The 21,840-nt window shown below is 42.7% G+C and overlaps 1 protein-coding gene across 12 annotated transcripts in view; it reads right to left on the bottom strand.

Moving 5' to 3' along the window:
- The window catches only part of OPLAH (5-oxoprolinase, ATP-hydrolysing), a 141,091-nt gene extending 120,170 nt beyond the window's left edge, over window positions 1-20,921 (bottom strand). For 2 of the 12 annotated variants that reach the window (XM_085847445.1, XM_085847447.1), the window contains exons 1-3: window positions 20,789-20,921; window positions 20,299-20,491; window positions 19,919-20,090 (exon numbers count right to left, since the gene is read on the bottom strand). In XM_085847445.1, the coding sequence (XP_085703571.1) occupies window positions 19,919-20,090; window positions 20,299-20,348 (222 nt within the window). In that variant the 5' untranslated portion in view covers window positions 20,349-20,491; window positions 20,789-20,921. Of the gene's footprint in view, window positions 1-19,918; window positions 20,091-20,256; window positions 20,492-20,788 lie in introns of those variants that run through there. The other 10 variants (XM_085847440.1, XM_085847436.1, XM_085847437.1 and 7 more) reach the window with 8 other exon arrangements.
- Between the last annotated feature and the right edge of the window lie 919 nt (window positions 20,922-21,840).

Below are 21,840 nucleotides of genomic sequence, written 5' to 3'. Positions count from 1 at the left end.
CAATAGTTGTTATATTTATCTTTGTTCAATTTTACATCTTTGACATATTTCTCAGTATCTTTAACAAATTAAGAGATTGATTGAAACTTGTCTTTTGTGTCTTGAAACATTGTATTTATTAAGTGAAAAAGTTGGAGGATAAAATGGTTTTAAGCACAGATTCACCTGTAAAATAAACGAAATTTTCATCAAGAAAATTTTAGTTCAAGCAAAGATTTATTATATAAATATGGTGAATACAACATACTGCGATGTTTGTAATCACAAATATAAACATTATAGAAAACACCTCCGAACGAACAAACACACATACATTTAATCTATTTCATAAAATATCTCCTCTTGAGTTGGAAAGAAAACATTGTGATATCTGTTCAAAGGATGTTTTGAAGAGAAGTTATAATAAACATCTTCAATCACAAAAACACAAGAAAAATGAGTTTAAAGTAAAGGGAGACTATTATATTGAAAACACTGATGGGGCATTTAAAGGGCATATAAAAATAAGGATTTTTCAATTTGGAGAACCCGGTCCATCATCAATAGCTGAATCAATTGAAATAGTGAAACCCGATGTTGAAAAATTTATTAAAAAGATATTAAAAGAAATGAAAACTTTAAAGTTTTATATGGGAGTGAAAATGAATATGAAAAGACAAGATGAAGAACATACTCCTTATATGAGAACAGATCTTCATTTTATAACATCATTTCAAGATTTTTTGAATTGTGGGGTTTATGAAGAACTATCAAGACAAGAGGAGGATGTTGATAATACAGTGGTAGGAAGTGGATTCAATATTAAAAAAATCATCTTTTTAGATATACACATTCTAAAATCAAACCCTCTTAAAGCTTCTTCTTATATTGAATTACCAAATGAAATAAAACTAAAGAAGGCAGTTGTTAATATTAAGAACAATGATAATAAATGTTTTCTCTGGTCTGATCTTGCTCACTTTCATCCACCAAAATGTAATTCAGAAAGAGTAAAACAATATATGAAATATGAGAATACCTTGGACATTAAAGATTTTAAATTCCCAATGCCACTAACAGATATTCCTAAATTTGAGAAAAAGAATAATCTTTCTATTAATGTATATGGATTAACGGATACAAACAAAGTTCAAATATTAAAAATTTCAAACAACTATAAAAATGAAGAAACACACATTGATCTTTTATATTTTAGTGTTGGAAATAATTCACATTACACATACATCAATAATTTATCAAGATTAATCTCTTCTCAGGTATTCAGAACAGCAAACAAAGTATATCCTTGTAAGCGATGTCTTAATTCATTTCATACAAAAGAACGATTAGAACAACATTCAAAATATTGTAGTAATCATAAATCAGCTGTAATTACAATGCCTAAACCTGGTGAAAAGATTTCTTTTGAAGATTATAATAAATCTATCATGCACCCATTTGTGATATACGCTGATTTTGAATGTATCCTTAAAAAGATAAATACTGCTTCTCCTAATCCAAAAGAATCATATACAAATAAATATCAAAAACATATTCCTTGTGGTTTCTGTTGTTATATCAAATCATCTGTTGGAGAAAAGTATAACAAACTTGAACATTATCGTGGAAAAAAAGCTTCACAAGAGTTTGTAAAACGATTAGAAAAGGATTGTATAAGACTCACTAAATTAATGAAAGAAACAAAAGAACCGATGAAATTAACCAAAGAAGAAAAATTAGAATTTAGAAAGAACAATATCTGTCATATTTGTGAGGGGGAAATTAAGGAGTCTAAAGTTATGGATCATTGTCATCTTACTGGTAAATATAGAGGTCCCACTCATTCCTGTTGTAATCTTAATTATAAATTACCTTCTTTTATTCCAGTCTTTCTTCACAACAGCACCAACTATGATACACATCTATTTATAAATGAACTTTCAAAAACACCAGGGAACATTTCTGCCATAACAAACACAAGTCAAAAGTATATTTCATTTACAAAAATGATATTCACAAAACCTTTAACTCGTATTAGGTTTCTAGATTCTTACAAGTTTATGGGAACACCACTAGCCTACCTCGCATCAAATCTAAGCTCCACGGACTCTTTTCCAAATCTTAATTCATTCTTTTCAAAAGAGGAAATTCTCACTAAAGAGGAAACTCTAATGAATGAGGAAATTAATGAAGAAATTCTAACTGAAGATGAAATTCTAATTATAAAGAAAATTCGAACAATGAATGAAATTCTAACTAAAGAGGAAATTCTGATTAAAGATTAAATTCTGATTAAAGATGGAATTCTCACGAGAGAGGAAATTCAAACAAGGAATGAAATTCAAAGTAAAGAGAAAATTCTTACAAGTAAGGGAATTTATCCTTATGATTATATGGATTCATTTATGAGATTTAAAGAAACACAACTTCCTTCAAAAGAAAGTTTCTATAATAACCTTTATGAAGAAGAGATAAGTGATAAGGAATATAAACACGCACAAGAAATATGGAAAATATTTAAGATAAAGAACCTTGGAGAATATCATGATTTATATCTAAAAACAGATGTTTTATTGTTAGCTGATGTGTTTGAAGCTTTCAGATCACTCTGTCATAATAAAAATTGTTATGGATTAGATCCTGCCCACTATTTCACAGCTCCTGGTTGAGCTTGGAGTGCAATGTTGAAAATGACAAAACAAGATATAGATTTAATCAGTGATGTTGATATGCTTTTGATGATTGAGAAGTCTAAGAGAGGTGGAATATCACAAGTATGTTCAAAAAGATATGCTAAAGCAAATAATAAATATCTTCCAAATTATGATAGTGAAAAAGATAGTAATTATTTGATGTATTTTGATGCTAATAATTTGTATGGATGGGCAATGTCTCAATCTCTGCCTTATGGTAAATTAGAGTGGGTGGAAGAAAAGGATTATGAAAAGGCTTTGATGAATATTGTTATTTCTTCTCAAGAGGAATTGAATGACGAAGAAGAAGGTTATTATTTTGAAGTTGATTTGAAGTACCCGAGTGATCTTCATAATAAGCACAAAGATCTTCCTTTTGCATGTGAGAAAGAAACCCCAAAGAAAGAATGGTTCAGTGATTATCATAAAAGTTTTAATATTAAAGGTAAATCAACAGAAAAGTTATTAACAACATTCTATGATAAAGAGGGATATGTTTTGCATCAGAGAAGCTTAAAACAGTTTTTGAGAGAAGGATTGAGAGTTGCTAAAATTCATAGAGTTTTAAAATTTAAACAAAGTCCTTGGGTGAAAAAGTATATTCAATTCAATACAGATATGAGAGCAAATACAAAAGTAAAATTTGAAGGGGACTTTTATAAATTAATGAATAATGCTGTATTTGGAAAGACTATGGAAAATGTTAGAAACAGGCAAAACATTAGATTCGCAACATCTTGGAAAGAAGCTTCGAGATTGATAAATAAACCAAGTTTTGAGAGAGAAGAGGTTTTTTCAGAGAACTTTTCTGCAATTCATATGAAAAAGGAAAGTATTGTAATGGATAAACCAATTTATATTGGAACAGCAGTTCTTGATTTATCAAAGATATTGATGTATGATTATTTGTATAATGACTTAAAGAAAGAGTATGGTGAAAATGTTTCATTGTTGTATATGGACACTGATAGTTTTATCCTAGATATAAAAACTGATGATGTTTATAAAGATATGAAGAAAAATATTGGAGTATATGATACAAGTAATTTCAGCAAGAAGAGTGAGTTATTTTCCAAAAAGAATGAAAAGGTTATTGGTAAGTTTAAGGATGAGTTGGGTGGAAAAGTAATGAGTGAGTTTATTGGATTGAGAGCAAAGGCATATGCTTATAAGTATGGTGATCAGATTGATAAGAGGTTAAAGGGAATAAAGAAATATGTAATAAAGAAATCAATAACTTTTAGAAATTATTATAATTGTTTGATGAATAAGAAAGAAGAATATAGGAAAATGAATACAATAAGAAGTTATAAACATAAGATATATAGTGAAGAAGTAAATAAAAAGGCATTCGGAGCCTTTGATGATAAGAGATTTATTTTAGATTATGGAATAGATTGTGTTCCATATGGATATTGTATGATAGAGTGTATAAAATAGATTGTGTTTTAACGATGGGAAGATGGGTTAGGGTTTTTTGAAGTGCTGCCGCCGCGTTTTTTCGCAATATATAAATGGTTAAACCAAGTATTAATCAAACTAAAGAGTGGAGAAAATCTCAGTCTTGGTATGTAAATGGAAAACATAATGAATGTGAAAAATATCAAATAAGTCTTATTGAAAAAATAACTAAAACAAAGGTAAATAAAACAAATAAGCGAATCAATTTAAAAACTAGTAAGTTAGAGGATGTAAAGAAAAAAATGAATATCCTTGAATGGACTGAAAACTTTGATGGTTATCAATTGAACAATGAAAAAACAATTTACTATAATCTCAAAATGATATGTGGCTCAGGAGGTGGTCAAACAAGAGCATTAAGAGAAGTTTATCATTTCGTAATGGCACAAAAGGGGTATCTTAAAAAATATAAAGATTCAAATGTTTTGTTTTTCAATATTTTAGATGGGGATTATTGTGCAAAGAAAATTAAACTATTGAAGGAATTTGAGAATGAACAAATCTTTATAGGTTCAATGAGTGAGCTGTTCAACCCCCAGGTGTTCAATTCAATGAGGTTCAACCTCCAGGTTAAAAGGGGAGACAAATAAATATACCTTGGGATAAAAAGGGGGTTTATTTTTAGGGAAAAAAATAGGAATCGCTGAAAATCCCCCATTCATTTACATGGGGAAAAGTGAGCCAGAACCAGTATATCCACCCTACTCACGGGCATTGTTTTGTTCATGCACTTGGTCAAGAGGAATTGCTGAGAATGCCCTCTTGGTCTTTTGCACTGTGAAGTGGCCTGCCTTGAACTCATTGTCGATCTCTGGGTGCTGTTGTGGAAGTTCTGCCATGTCACGCAGATGGACCGGTATCCACCGGGCATAGTTTATATGGTCCAGTGCGAAGAATCATGGGACTATCTCAGTGAGAGCATCTCGGTACATGATGAAATCTCCCTCTCAGAGATCGCACGTAGATTATGATGGAGAGCTCCAGATCCAGGACTGTTGCCCAGTACAAAAACTGGGGAGAGCTGTTCTTTCTCATGGCACCAGTCTTCGAAGTCCTCGGGAGGCTGGTCATCTTCTGCAAGGTCAGCTGGTCAAAGCTGACCAAGGCAAAATCTCGAGTGGCTCCATATCCAGAATTGTTCAGAATACATTAGTCAACATATGTACCAATTTTGGTGCTTTTATGAAAAGTCGAATAATTGGTTTGCTATGCAGCAGTACTATTCTGAGAGAGACTCAAATGAGATTTGTTTCCTGTATCGTCCGTGAATGTCAGCTGCGGCTGTGTGGACATGCGACTCGTTTTCCTGACGCTGATCCTGCTCACCAGATTCTCTCAGCAAGGGAGCCTCATGAGTGGAGGAGGCCAATGAGCCGACCACGTGCCTCGTGGTTGATCGGCATCTCAACGAGATGGGGATGGGCCAGGCATCTGCTTGGGAGGTGGCCAGAAGGAGGCCCCTGGAGTACTGGCGGAAAGTGGACACAGCGACGCGCTGCTCCAGTGCATGCTCACATTCCTGAACTGACATGCTGCAAGCGACGTGGACAGCGACACGGACAGCGACTTGTTCCACCCTGATTCAGCGAAGGAGTTACGTGCAGTCTTCGACAAGGAAAGCATCGACGAGGATTTCCTCGGATTTAGCTGAAAAGCTTCATCAAACCCAAACGCCCCCTCTAAGGGCCACAAATCCAGAATAAATATACATGACACCGATATGGATCCCGTTTCTTCCTTTTTCCAGGAACAACAAAAAATCCTCTTTATTATATTCAAAATTAAGAAAAATAAAAACTTCATTTTCTATCCTCATGCAGCCGATGTTGCAATGCCACACATCTCTTCCACTTCTTGAAAATGAGAATGAGACTGTCAAGCGAAATTAAGCGGACATGGGAGTCAGCATTTTGATACCTCGGTCACTTCGTTCTGTACAAAGTTAATGTTCAAATATATTGAGACCCAGATCAGAAAATAAAATGAACAACTACATTAATTTATTTTGTGGGTGAAAAACATGGGTTGTGTGTTAATATATGGTTTTTGCGGTCAACACCAGAAAATGTTTTTTTTGTAGTTTTTGTATTTTTTTTTTTTTCCAGGTGAGGGGGTATGGCCTTGGGTTAAAAACACACATCAACCACACAACACCCCTTGACGAGACCCCCACCAACAGCACTCCGTACACATGCACACAATCACCCATCAATACTCAAGCAACCTTAAAGTCATATCAACATCCCTCGACCCCTCAATCTCCAAAACTTCCTGGTACCTATCTAATTCTAATTTAAACTTATCTCCTGTTTTTGCTGCCACTACCTTTCCAGGGAGACCATTCCATGCATTAACTACTCTCTGAGTAAAAGTCCCCTGCCTTACTACCATCTTGACCCTCCTCTTCTTTACTCTCAGGCTATGGTCCCTGGTCCTATCACTGTCTCCGATGCTGAATAATTCATCTGCACTTATTTTATCTCCACCTTTCGTTATCTTAAACACCTAGATCGCATCTCCTCGTATCCGCCTCCTTTCTAATGTATAAAGCCCTGTCTCCTTCAGCCGCTCCTCATAGCTAAGTCGAGTTAGGCCTGGAATCAATCGAGTAGCCCTGTGCTGAACCCTCGCTGTGGCATCTATGCCCTTCCGGAACTGTAGTGACCAAAACTGCACACAATATTCGAGATGTGGCCCTCACTAAATTCCTGTACAATGTTAACACCACCTCTCGATTCATAATGACGCCTAACGAAGGATAATAATCTTCGATTTTGCAAAAAACAAACAAACAAACAAGCTGTAATAGATTGGTACTTACCAAATCAACTTGACCTGTGACCTTGTCTAATAAAACGGTCTCTCGAGAAGGTAGCGAGGCAAACCAGAGGTTTCTACGATGATTCTGTACCAAACCATCAAAAATCGAATGTTTGACCTCACTGTGACCTTGATCTTTGACCGATTTTGACCAAAATCTAATCAGCACCAGCCATCACCCTCCTGAATCACGTGGTGTAATTTGACATTGGTAGCTTCTTCTGTTCGAGTTATCATGCCTCCAAACAAACACACAAACAAACAAGCAGTCATAGACTGGTACTTACGAAATCATCAACTTGACCTCTGACCTTGTCAAATAAAAGCTGTCTCCAGAGAAGGTAGTGACGCAAACCAGAAGTTTCTATGATGATTCTGTACCAAACCATCAAAAATCGAATGTTTTGGATGTTTGACCTCACTGTGACCTTGACCTTTGACCGATTTTGACCAAAATCTAATCAGCGCTAGCCACCACCCTCCTGAATCACGTGGTGTAATTTGACATTGGTAGCTTCTTCCATTCTCGAGTTATCATTTTTTGGATGTTTTACCTCACTGTGACCTTGACCGATTTTGACAAAAATCTAATCAGCACGAGCCATCACCCTCCTGAATCACGTGGTGCAATTTGACATTGGTAGCTTCTTCCGTTCTCGAGTTATCGTGCCGACAAACAAACAAACAAACAAACTGAAACGGAAGGCATCAAAATACTTACGAAATCTTTAGATTTCGTAAGTAACAAATAAAACAATGTCACCCGCAGGGTGACCCGTACCTTGCCAAAAGGTGACCACGTGTGACTTCTTTAAGGTCACACTGAGGTGAACAGAGCTGCTATCCACCAGGAGCGACTCCTTGAGGAATATCTGCCTATGAGAGATTCCGATGAGAATCATTCTAGAGTAACCATGAAAAATGTGTTTGCCTCATAACGTCACCAAATGATGTCATAATGTCTCAACCTTGACATATAGAGAAAGCACTCATCGAGGTATTCAATTTGAGGTACGACACAATATGGTTCCTAAAACTTGAAAATTTGACCTTGGGGTCAAATATGTTTGACCTCAGGCGCTAACCATGAAGGTCAAGGCCAATCGCCACCAAAAACTAGTCAGCTTAGCGCCAGACCATATACTACATTCCCATGAAGTTTGAAGACGATCCGATCAAAATTACTCAAAAAATAAGGGTTTCGTCGACTCCCCTGATTTGCGACAAAGTGACCTTGACCTTCAAAATTTTATGCGCTGAAAGGGACCTCTATAGGCCTCTGATATGCGAAGTTACAAAAATTTCCAATGATAACTGTGCTCTGCAGAGTGATTTATACGTGATTACAGACAAAAAAAAAACAAAAACAAATGAAGATCAAGGCCAATCGCCACCAAAAATTAATCAGCTGAGCGCCAGACCATGAACTATATTCCCATGAAGTTTGAAGACGATCCGATCAAAATTACTCAAAAAATAAGGGTTTAGTCGACTCCCCTGATTTGCGACAAAGTGACCTTGACCTTTGACCTTGACCTTCAAAATTTTGTGCACTGAAAGCGACCTCTATAGGCCTCCGATATGCAAAGTTACAAAAATTTCCAATGATAACTGTGCTCTGCAGAATTTTTTTATCCGTGATTACAGACAAGCAAAAAAACAAAACAAAAAAAACAAACAAAAAAAAATACAAGCTGACTAACATATCTTGCAAAAACTTTGTTTTGGCAAGATAACAAACAAGTAGTTATAGACTGGTACTTACGAAATCGTCAACTTGACCTCTGACCTTGTCAAATAAAAGCTGTCTCGAGAGAAGGTAGAGAAGCAAACCAGAAGTTTCGACGATTATTCTATACCAAACCATCAAAAATCGAATGTTTTGGATGTTTGACCTCACTATGACCTTGACCTTTGACCGATTTTGACCAAAATCTAATCAGCTTGAGCCACAACCCTCCTGAATCACGTGGTGTAATTTGACATTGGTAGCTTCTTCCGTTCTCGAGTTATCGTGCCTACAAACAAACAAACAAACAGAAACGGAAGTCATCAATATACTTACGACATCTTTAGATTTTGTAAGTCACAAGCAGTCATCGACTGGTACTTATGAAATAGTCAACTTGACCTCTGACCTTGTCTCATAAAAGCTGTCTTTCGAGAAGGTAGCGACGCAAACCAGAAGTTTCTATGATGATTCTGTACTGAACCATCAAAAAAAGAAAAAAAAAAAATCGAATGTTTGACCTCACTGTGACCTTGACCTTTGACTGATTTTGACCAAAATCTAATCAGCACGAGCCATCACCCTCCTGAATCACGTGGTGTTATTTGACATTGGTAGCTTCTTCCGTTTGAGTTATCGTGCCGACAAACAAACACACAAACACACAAACGCACACACACAAACAAACACACAAACAGAGGAAGGAAGTCATCAATATTATATACTGTTACGAACTCGCGCCCACCGGCGTGCGAACGGGCGCTTTCCACTAATAGTAGCCGCTCGCCCACCAGACGGACAATTCAGTCGTGACCTTCCGGAGCAACGCCGGAACCCTGTCACGGGTGGGTCTTTAACCCCACCACGGCCTAGCAAATTTTCTACCCGCGCAGAATAGGGTCAATCGCCGAATATCGATATACCTAAGTACCTGCGCGGGTAGCCTACCGGGAGACCGTACCTCGGCGCAGATCGGCTTGGACATGAACCGCTCAAGCGGTCCGTTCCTTTCTGCAGTGATAACCGAGCGGGTATTATCGCCCGACCTCGCCGGATCCGATTCTATTTCACGGGTATTTAAAACCCAACTAATATTCCGAGATGTAATATGGCGTTCCAATGGGGGAAAGAAGACACGACGAATGGGAACATTCACATATACAGTCAATGATGCAGGTATGGAAGCAAATAAAGCGAAAGCACGACAACCGACAATAAGCAATGTATATACAGCCACTTAACAGTTTTACTTCAAAAGACACGGCGCCACCAACATTCATTTGAAAGCAAAAGAGAAGGCCACCTTCAAAAGACAAGGGTGCCAGACAGGACCCGTGGGCGTTTATAGCGTGGAACTTGGCAGACCGAACGAATCCCACGAGACCATTGCAGGTTACCTGCACCCTCGTGGTGCGATGGTGGGCCAGCTCTCTCCGGCGCTCCTTGAACGAACGTGCAGGTCCGCGCGACACAGCTGTCAGAGCGGCGCCTCCAGTCCACGTCCCCTCCGCGACGACCAGACTCTCCACCGACTGCAAGCTCCAACGAACGGGTCGCTCTATGGACTGCTTCTCCAAGACCCAGACGGGCAGAAGACTACGAATCACCGACTGACACTCTGACCGAAGACCAAGACGACGCCTCCGTGCATCCTTTTATTTCCCCGGCGCCCCGCCCCTCCCTTCGCGGCGCGCGCGTGGGGGGGGGGTAGGGGGGAAGAACATTCCAACAGAGATCGGCTGGATCAGTTGTTTCCCAACCGTCATTATTGTTTACCAGAGAAATCGGGGCGGGAGTTGTTGTTGTTCCCGTTTTGTGTTCGTCGAGATGTTGACGGTTGCTGGCGGAGTGGTGAGGATGGCGTGGTTGTGTTGTGGTTTGTCCAAAATAACGATAGGAAAAGAAAAACACTATCTTAAAGATCACAGCCCTGTGACACGAACAAATCCCATTAAACAACGGTGGGGAAATCTAACTGAACACAGATTTTCCGGAATAATTGATGAAGGACCGATATGGTGTTCTGCGAATTTCCACAGCCGTAACAATACTTACGAAATCTTTAGATTTCGTAAGTAACAAACAGAAACAGAACTGATCAATATACTTACGAAATCTTTAGATTTCGTAAGTAACAAGCAGTAATAGACTGGTACTTACGAAATCGTCAACTTGACCTCTGACCTTGTCTAATAAAAGCTGTCTCTCGAGAAGGTAGCGATGCAAACCAGAAATTTCTATGATTATTCTGTACCAAACCATCAAAAATCGAATGTTTGACCTCACTGTGACCTTGAACTTTGACCGATTTTGACCAAATCTAATCAGCACAAGCAATCATCCTCCTGAATCACGTGGTGCAATTTGACATTGGTAGCTTCTTCTGTTCTCGAGTTATCGTGCCTCCAAACAAACACACACAAACAAACACACAAACAGATGACGGAAATCATCAATATACTTACAAAATCTTTAGATTTTGTAAGTAACAAATTCGAAATCACTCAGTGAAACTTACCGAATCGGAACGGCACTCGGTGGAGCGCATAGTTCCACCAGGCTGTGCAGTATAAATTTTGTATCCCACTGATAGGTCGGATCTGAATCCGGACGTTAACCAAAATCAAATCGGCTTGTTCTTGTCACCTACCCAACTCATCCACCAAGCTTTGTCATAATCCGTCCAAAACGTTTCGAGACGTCATGCCACACATAGTTTTTGGCCCCATCTCTCAATAATGAAGAATCACTTGAAAAATAGGCCTGGTGTTAGCTTCGTGGTAAAGGTGGCTGGTTTAGAACCTTACGGTCCTGAGTTCGAGCCCTGTTGGCTGCTGAATTAACACCATGGGGTTGACTCAGCCTGTCATCCTTCAGAGGTCAGCGAAATGAGTACCAGTGTACTGGTAGAGGGGCACAGTATCAGTGGCACAGCAACGCTTCCAATAAATGATAGCTACCCAGCAGACAAGCTGCCATACACAAGAACAGACCTTGAGAAATTCTCATATCCAGATGCGGATTCGAAACTTCACCAAAATTGAATCAATTCGTCCTCGTCACACACCCAACCTGTGCGCAAGGTTTCTGCAGAATCCATCCAAAATCTTTTGAGATATTGTGCTATATATATCGTTTTTGGCCCTCTCAATGGTGAATAATCACTTGAAAAATTCTCAGATCCGGATCTGGATGTTCGCCAAAATTAAGCATTGCTGTCTTTGGCCGGTCACCTACACTCACAAAAAAAATTCAGAACAATTGATTGAAAACTGGCCAAAAATTGTATGACAAACAGACAGACATGTTGCAGACAAACATACTTGGTGAATTTTTTTTTCACCAAGTCATAAACAGACAGACAAATGGACCCAATGTGCAATACCCTCTACCCTGGTGAGGGTTAAAGTGAAAATATGAAAAGTTTGGAGTCAATAAAGTATTCAACCCCTTTGCTGTGATGCTCCAAAATGAGCTCAGGTACATCCAATTTCCTTTGATCATCCTTGAGATATCTCTACAACTTGACTGGAGTCCACCTGTGGCCAATTCAACTGATTGGACATGATTTATAAAGAAACACACCTTTCTGTATCAGGTCCCACAGTTGAAAGTCTACCACATGAAGTCCAAGGAACTGTCCGCAGAACTCCGAGGAGGCATTTGATCTGGGGAAGGGTTTAAAGCAATTTCTCGAGTGCTGAAAGTTCCCAAGAGCACAGTGAGCTCCATCATGAGGAAATAGAAAGAATATGGAACGACCCAGACTCTTCCTTGAGCTGGCCGTCCAACCAAACAGAGGAACCGGGCAAGAAGGACCTTGGTCAGGGAGGTGACCAAGAACCCAATGACCACTGATAAAACTACAGAGTTCCTTGACTAAGATAGGAGAACCTGCCAGAAGGAAAACAGCCTCTGCAACACTTTACAAATCGAGGCTTTATGGGAGAGTGGCCAGACGGACGCTACTCCTGAGAAAAAGGCACATGACAGCTCACCTGGAGTTTGCAAAAAGGTACGTGAAGGAATGAGAACATGAGGTAAAAGATTCTGTGGTCTGATGAAATGAAAATTGAACTCTTATGGACTGAATGCAAAATGCCACGTCTCGCACTTTCTGTTTCTACCTTGCAGAACCTGCACTTATCTGAATGACTCTGTCCTGCCATTTTCTTAATGCCATTCGTGTAGTGTCCATAGTCTTGAGCATTTATAATGATTCGTTCTCCATCACAGTTGAGCTGATCTTTTCTTAACCATTCCTAAGAACCTTCTTTGTCTATTCCTGATATGTCAAACTATTTATTTTAATACCTTCCTGCTCTTTTGTCATTTTCCCAGTTGTCCGTGCATATCTGTTGATATTTCATTTTATATATTTACAAGCAGGGGTGGGCACCCATCGTTGCCAGGTATATTTTTTGTGGAGGCATAAAACGCTTCCCTACAGCCACTAAGGAGAGGGGTCGAGGATCATTCAATATTACCTTTCACGTAGCTACAAAGGTTTAGGCACTCGAGAGAGATTTTAAAATGACCCCTCACGCTAACTTGTCCAACTCACAATCCTGTGAGATCTGCGGAAACCCAGTGGAATTGTAGCTGTCAATTGTGACCATGACCATGAGACTCGAAACCAAGAGATCGCAAAAACAACTTCGCACATCGAGAAATGTACTGTACCCGACAGGGTGGTCACAAAGTCCAGTTTATTTATTTACTTTTATCTCCCCGTACACCTGAAGAATCCTTCAAGAGAAGAAACAATTGTGACTTATTTCATTATATAAAAGTTTGCAATGCTGAGGTGTGGGATAAACAGCCATGTCAATAAACTTTACATCTTGATAATAGTTACCCATTGCTCTGTTTTGGAACAGCTTCATACACAAACGGTGGACAATTCAGTTTGATTTGTTCCACTTGCATGGATGTCATGACCTTACTGGGCCAAACAAGACAAATATTTAGTTTGTACAACATCCAAATTTTTCAGCAGGTCATTGGATTTTTATTTTATTTTACGTTGCACGAAAGTTGGACATCCAGTACGGCTCAAGCATCTAATTCAATTCCACAGATAGCCACCAATACGAGGCTGTGGGATATTAATAAATTACCATTTCTCAAAATGTAACTGTTTCAGCAAGACATGTACTTCCCACAGCATAAAGTAACTGATTCAGCAAGACTTGTACTTCCAACATCATAAAGTAACCGATTCAGCAAGACTTGTCCTACTTCCCACAGCATAAAGTAACCGATTCAGCAAAACTTGTACTTCCCACAGCATAAAGTAACCGATTCAGCAAGACTTGTCCTACTTCCCACAGCATAAAGTAACCGATTCAGCAAAACTTGTACTTCCCACAGCATAAAGTAACCGATTCAGCAAGACTTGTACTTCCCACAGCATAAAGTAACTGTTTTAGCAAGATTTGTACTGCCCACAGCATAAAGTAACTGATTCAGCAAGACTTGTACTACTTCCCACAGCAGAAAGTAACTGATTCAGCAAGATTTGTACTTCCCACAGCATAAAGTAACCGATTCAGCAAGACTTGTCCTACTTCCCACAGCACAAAGTAACCGATTCAGCAAAACTTGTCCTACTTCCCACAGCATAAAGTAACCGATTCAGCAAAACTTGTACTTCCCACAGCATAAAGTAACCGATTCAGCAAGACTTGTACTTCCCACAGCATAAAGTAACCGATTCAGCAAGACTTGTACTTCCCACAGCATAAAGTAACTGTTTTAGCAAGATTTGTACTGCCCACAGCATAAAGTAACTGATTCAGCAAGACTTGTACTACTTCCCACAGCAGAAAGTAACTGATTCAGCAAGATTTGTACTTCCCACAGCATAAAGTAACCGATTCAGCAAGACTTGTCCTACTTCCCACAGCATAAAGTAACTGATTCAGCAAAACTTGTCCTACTTCCCACAGCATAAAGTAACCGATTCAGCAAAACTTGTACTTCCCACAGCATAAAGTAACCGATTCAGCAAGACTTGTACTTCCCACAGCATAAAGTAACCGATTCAGCAAGACTTGTACTTCCCACAGCAGAAAGTAACTGTTTTAGCAAGATTTGTACTGCCCACAGCATAAAGTAACTGATTCAGCAAGACTTGTACTACTTCCCACAGCATAAAGTAACTGATTAAGCAAGATTTGTACTTCCCACAGCATAAAGTAACTGATTCAGCAAGACTTGTACTACTTCCCACAGCATAAAGTAACTGATTCAGCAAGACTTGTACTACTTCCCACAGCATAAAGTAACTGATTCAGCAAGACTTGTACTACTTCCCACAGCATAAAGTAACTGATTCAGCAAGACTTGTACTACTTCCCACAGCATAAAGTAACTGAATCAGCAAGACTTGCACTTCCCACAGCATAAAGTAACTGATTCAGCAAGATTTGTACTTCCCACAGCATAAAGTAACTGATTCAGCACTAGATGTCCCATCTGATGGAACTTGCTCGTGAACATTACATTTGTCACTTTTTGCCAAATAATAGGTATTTGGTTGGTACTTTGGACAAATTCCTTCTTCTTTGTTTGCTAATCAGGCCAACACTGATCTTCACAGTTTCAGATCACAGACTATGAATTACCTTTGTCAGTATGATGTCTTACATATGACCTTCTACTAACCTGTACCAGACTTTACAAAGTGTTGGTGCTGCCGAAGCAGTTTCTTGGCAAAGGTTATACTGGGTGGTTTGCCATTACCTTCCCAGTTGCATTTGTCCATGCACTATCCTTTTAAATCCTGAATGTCAATCAAGGAAAGAGCACGTTCTATTTTAACTCACCTGGACTCTAGTCTGGTGAGCTTATGCAATTGAGCAGCGTCTGTAGGTGAGTGACTCACTCAGTCAGTCCGTAAACACTTCAGTCATTATCGCTTGAACCAAATAAACGATTTTGATGAAACTTGGCCACGAGCTTCACATCTGATGCCTAAGGAAGGTGTATTGATTGCATCAAAATCTGCACTCATTGAGGGGGTCTTCAGGGTGGGGGGGGGGTTGACCTCCAAAATAGGTATTTGCTCTCTTCTCCAAAACTACACACACAATTTCAATGAAACGTCACAACAACCTTCATTACCAGTGCTGTACTAAAGTTTGTTCAAGGAATTGAAAAAAAAATAATAAATCCGTGTCTGAGGGGGTCTGAGAGTTCGATTGACTTGCTCCTGATCCAGGTAAGGTTCAAGATGCGGTTTGAATGTTCCTGCAACGTAATAAAAACATTCCTGAAAAATTATAAAACGTGATATCGCAATGCTACGATAAAATGTGGTGACATCTAAAGCATCCATTTGAACGTTCACCTAAGATTAGAGCAAAACGTTGCAACAACCAAAGTGCAACATCGCAGGCACGTTAAACTGTTTCTGAGGAGGTTTACAAGTAAATGTGCTTCTCGAGACAAATTTAAACAATACTGTACTGTACTGAAATGGAAGATGCTTAGCAGGCAGACACGAGCGGAAGGACAGTCGAGCCGGGCTGTGTTGTACAAGTACGAGCGCGGGCGTACTCTGCCCGGCAGCTCTCCTTTATTCGTATGCACACGCACGAGCCGGCCGACTCCAGCATTACTACGACGCCTCAGGCGGCGCGCACACCTCATATCCCTTGCCGATACACTGACCCCCACGGCCACTCCTCCCATCATCACGCCCACCATGCATCATCACCATGCCCTTCCCCATAGGCCCGCAGACTCCACCACACTCCTCCCCCCTAAAACTATGATTATTAAATGAGTACCATTATAAGAAGCATACAGAACACGAAGGACTCCGTATAATAATCATGGAAATAAAATGAAAACAGCGAAGTAGAACAGCACACCACCTCATATAATGTCAGGTCAAGCAGCAAAGGTCAGGCTCCAAAGACGGAGGTGCACAAGGCCCCCCCCCCCACTCTGACCGCGTTACCGATATGAAGCAGCAAATGAGAAGCACAGCAGCACTACGCAGCAAAAACGCCCCCAGGCGGCCCATGCTGACATGGCCCTCGCCGAGGTCGTGCCGACCTTTCGAGCCAACCCCCTCCGGCACCATCAAACGCCTCCGGCCCACTCCCCCCAGGCAGACCCGACGTAGATAAACATTCCGAGGCCGGAAGCCCGCTGTCTGGAAGCCGTGGCGCCAGCCTTGATCGACCTTGGCCGGGGGCGCTGAACAGTGCCGCTGGCTGCACGCATTTAATGCTCCAAAACAACTCACGCACCACAATCAGTTGAGACGCCAACGCCCGTCCCAACGGCCTTGAGCGAACACAGAGAGCTGCGCTCGCAATCAGAGGTGGGGGTAATGCCGACCAGGGCACCAGTCTTGGTTCCGAGTCGACCTCCGAGACCCACACGGCAGCTAGACGGGAGCAACTCCATTTAAACCACACTGCAATCATAGGCTCGTTACAAATCACTACGAACATTATACGAAGCATTGCAAACTCATTTGTCCGTACAGCGCGCTTCTCTGATAAAATCCCAGCACATGACAAAACAACTACCTGTGGCCCGGGACAATGGAAGGCCAACCCAACCTTTTATTCGCCACCACCACTCCTGAAGCCCCCACATCACATTGATCATAATACAACTCCCATTGACTGATCTCCGCCACATCCACTTTTACACGAGAACTGCTGGCATTTATTTCAACAACGTTAAACTGCATCACTAGAGCAAGGAAAAACACATATGCCATGAACAACAACCCACAACCCGCATCACGAGTCCGCTTCTTGGTTGTCGACTCGATGTTGTGACTCACGATCCCTTTAACGCCACGGGCTCACCGTCACCTGTCGAAGCTGCCTGCACAACACCGACGCGCATTGCCTCACGAACCCTGCCGAAGCGCGGGAACTCATCGCGAGCGAAGCACGGGAACTCATCGCGAGAGCTGATACGGCTCTCGCCGCCCGCCAGAGCCTCGCCCTCAGTACTCGACGAAGGCCTCGAAGAGAGCACTGGCACATCTGGAGGTACGAACCGGAGACCCAGTCCGAGGTGCGCCAGCCAGTCCCGACCCAACAGGGGGGGCCACTCCCCTCGTACAACGAACACCGAGAGCCGGGCGCGTCGATCTCGGTAGCGCACTGAGACGTCGGCCCTCGCCAGCGGTGCAATCGCTTCACCGGTGTACGTGTATAACGACAAGGCCGTCTTGACCAGGCGAATACCGCGAAGACCACGAGCCGCCCGCTCATCCATGACCGACACTGCCGCCCCGGTATCGACGCAAAACACAGTCGGTTGGCCATTCACTTCGACCTCAACCGTAAAAGGCGTCGTCATCTCCAAACCAACGGAAAACAGACTCAACCGTGGTTGCATCTCCCGCTCTGGCTCGCCGGCATTGTCAGGCCCCGGTTGCAGGCCGATCTCCAGGTCACTGGGGTCCTCTCGCACCTCGTCATCCAAGACCCCAACGGAGGCCCCCGCCATCCGACACACACGCTTCAAATGTCCCACCTTGTGACAATGCAAACACACGGTGTTCTTATACGGGCACATTTGTCGCAGGTGCGGACCCCCACACCCCCAGCAGCCGCGGAAAGTCCCTTCGCTCCAGGTGCGACCGTGCTGCGGTGCCCCCTCGCTCCAGGTGCGACCGTGCTGCGGTGCCCCCTCGCTCCAGGTGCGACCGTGCTGCGGTGCCCCCTCGCTCCCGGTGCGACCGTGCTGCGGTGCCCCTCGTCCCGCACCGCCAGGCGTGCGTGCGACCTGCGGCACTTGAGCCACCGCTCGGACTCCGGGCTGCATGACCCGCGGCACTTGTGCGGTTACCGCGTGGACTTCGGGATTAGCCGACATGCCCCAGCTGGAGCTACTCATTACGTCCTGGCCAGCAATGGCGCGGACATCCGTGAGTGTCTGCTCGACAGACGAAGCAGTCACGACCGCCGAGTCGAATGTGATGTCGGTTAATCGCAGGATGGCCGCTACCATCTTTGCGTCTCGCAGACCAGAAATAAAACGATCTCTGAGCCTTGTCGGACGCTCCTCTGCCGTGAATTTGCACGGCACAGCCGAATGCTTCACTCGTGCTACGAAGTCCGCAATGCGCTCCTCGCCACCCTTAGCGAGATGATCGAACTGGAACCGCGCGAGATGTAACGACTTCTCCGGCGCCAAGTGGGTCTTCATTTTCGCCACGATGTCCTGAAAGGATAGCACATCATCACTGGGTCTATTTGGAGCCACCAAATCACTCAGCAGGCGGTAGTGCTCCGTTGATAGCGAGGCGAGCAAGATCGCCTTGCGCTTCTCTTCATCCTCTACATCATTCGCCCGAAAATAGCAACCTAACTGTTCAGAAAACAAGTCGAATTCATCTCCCCCGAACACGGGTACACGTCCGTGTGCCGTGCCTCGACCTTCCGCCATGCTCCGTGAGACCCTTGGCTCCGTAGCTTGGAACCGCCCGGGTTACTTGCCGACCCTGCACACGCCGATCCGAAGATCCTCGTTCGCCAACTGTACTGTACTGAAATGGAAGATGCTTAGCAGGCAGACACGAGCGGAAGGACAGTCGAGCCGGGCTGTGTTGTACAAGTACGAGCGCGGGCGTACTCTGCCCGGCAGCTCTCCTTTATTCGTATGCACACGCACGAGCCGGCCGACTCCAGCATTACTACGACGCCTCAGGCGGCGCGCACACCTCATATCCCTTGCCGATACACTGATCCCCACGGCCACTCCTCCCATCATCACGCCCACCATGCATCATCACCATGCCCTTCCCCATAGGCCCGCAGACTCCACCACAAATACCACGGTGACTCGAGACGTCCCGTCAGAGGCTCGAGACGTACAACAAACGTATGAGACTTACAACCAACAAACCAAACGTCGCAGGCACGTTAAACTGTTTCCGAGGAGGTTTACAAGTAAATGTGCTTCTTGAGACAAATTTAAACAATACCACGGTGACTTCAGACGTACCCCCAGAGAGGTACCCCCAGAGGCTCGAGACGTACCCTCAAGTGACTTGGTGACATCTCCACCACCAAGTCCTGCGAATATCCTTGAACTCTTCTATCCCCAATCCTTATCTATCAGATTTCAATTTAAACTTCTCCAGTCTCTAAATTCAGGAGTGTACGGGCATCTCTCAAACACACACACACACACACACACACACACACACACACACACACACACACACACACACACACACACACACACACACCTTTTCCATGATGCGTCTGATGCCTTCACGAGGCGCATCCACGTAATGAGCAGGGTCCTCCGAAAGCAACTTCATCACACGAATCTTCCCCCCAGGACATCGAGCAAACACGTCGGTGAACGTCCCACCACGGTCAATGGCGAACTCGAATCCCGGCATCGCACACGTCCGTCTGCACCGAGAGGCATTCGAGAGAACTTCGTGACGGTAAACAAAATGAAATTTGTTTAAAAATTAAATAAATAAAAATCCAAGAACAATTCTACAATCTCACTTCAGTACCGCAGGTTCGGCATTTGTAAAGAATCGTTCGCAATTTAAATACAACTGCAACTCACACTCAAAGGAAACAGGACACGGAATGAAAGGACCTCACCGACCGGTCGTCAGTGGAAACAAACCCGAGGACGAGGACGGGCTTCTCCTTCATCACATTCCGCGCATCGTTTCGTCACAAATCCGAGGACGGGCTTCTTCTCCTTCATCGCATTCCGCGCATCGTTACGTCACAAATCCGAGGACGGGCTTCTTCTCCTTCATCGCATACCGCGCATCGTTACGTCATCACCGTTACTGGTTTCGCAAAATTTAAGAACAAACACGGAACATCAATTCAGAATTAATGTTTTTTTTAACGAGAGAGTACATTTTTATATTGTATTTGTGCTGTATTAATAATCTCAATAATCTTAAGATCATGACAGTTGGGCTAGCATCTAGCGCTCCTTCATTTATACACCGTTCAACAATCACGCTGTCGAAAAGTGATAAAGGAGGTGAAAAAGACGATTGATAATGTGTAATAACTGGTCGGTGAAGGTGAAGGTCAGGTCGTCGGGTCAGAGGTTTACCATGTAAAACTGCACTAACCTGTTCCATGGTCGGGTTGTCAGTGAAGAAACCGTCTCCCCTCAGCAGATTTCTTGGTGAGGAGGCAGCGTGATATGGACACCCAGCAGGATGAAGAACAAAACCTGTCAAAATGGCCAACGGCCATCCATATATGGTGTCCAGCTGTGTCTGCGGACGTCGTTCTGCAGTTGGGTTACTTCTTATGAGGAGGTTGGTGGCAGGATTTGTACTCCGGCCACTGTAAAACCCTTCATTCCACAAAACATTCCAGAAGCATAACAAGGACAAATGTGTGCAAGAGCCGCGTCATAAAGGTTTTGTCTTCACAAGAGGAAGAAGAAGAAGAGGAAGAAGAAGAAGAGGAGGAAAAAGAAGAGGAAGAGGAAGAAGATGAAGAAGAACAAGAAGAAGAAGAAGAAGAAGAAGAAGAAGAAGAAGAGGAAGAAAAGGAAGAAGAAGAGGAAGAAGTGGAATAAGAAGAAGAAGAACAAGAAGAAGAAGAACAACGTGGAGCTCTCTTCGAGCCAGCGTTCGCAACGCGACGCGGCTAAAAAGATCTGAAAACCCACTCCGTGGGAGTACCTCATGTGTAACATCCCCTCACAGGGCAGCTCACCGGATGACGCGATTGGGGCAAAGCCTTCGGGACTCCCAATCTTTGATGAAAGGAGGGAAACCACGGGGTAACATCCCTGGGTCAGATTGTGGGAGAATGTGTCAGAGTGGTGCTGAGGTGTCGTCCACCAGACGGCGGTCTCCTTGGGTTAACCTGAGGCGGTCCCTTCGGGTGGGTGCCTGGAATGTCCTATCCTTAAGAGAGGATGATCACCTGTCTCTGTTATCATCTGAGCTCAAGCGTTTGGACATCGGGATTGCAGCTCTCTCTCTGAGGTTCGGAGACCGGATTGCGGTGAGATAATGGTGGGTGGTTACACCTACTATTGGTCTGGTCGCTCTGATGGTTACCATACCCAAGGAGTTGCTCCAGCTGTGTCCAAAAGCTGACTCCAACGATCATTGAGGTAACACCGGTCAACGAGCGTATTATTAGACAAAGGATTCGTCACTCC

This window comes from Eptatretus burgeri, chromosome 11 (genome assembly GCF_056783735.1).
Source record: "Eptatretus burgeri isolate ZD-2024b chromosome 11, Ebu_testis_v1, whole genome shotgun sequence".
Taxonomy (NCBI): domain Eukaryota; kingdom Metazoa; phylum Chordata; class Myxini; order Myxiniformes; family Myxinidae; genus Eptatretus; species Eptatretus burgeri.
The sequence above is the reverse complement of the archived record's forward strand: the minus strand, read 5'-3'. Positions and strand labels throughout refer to the sequence as shown.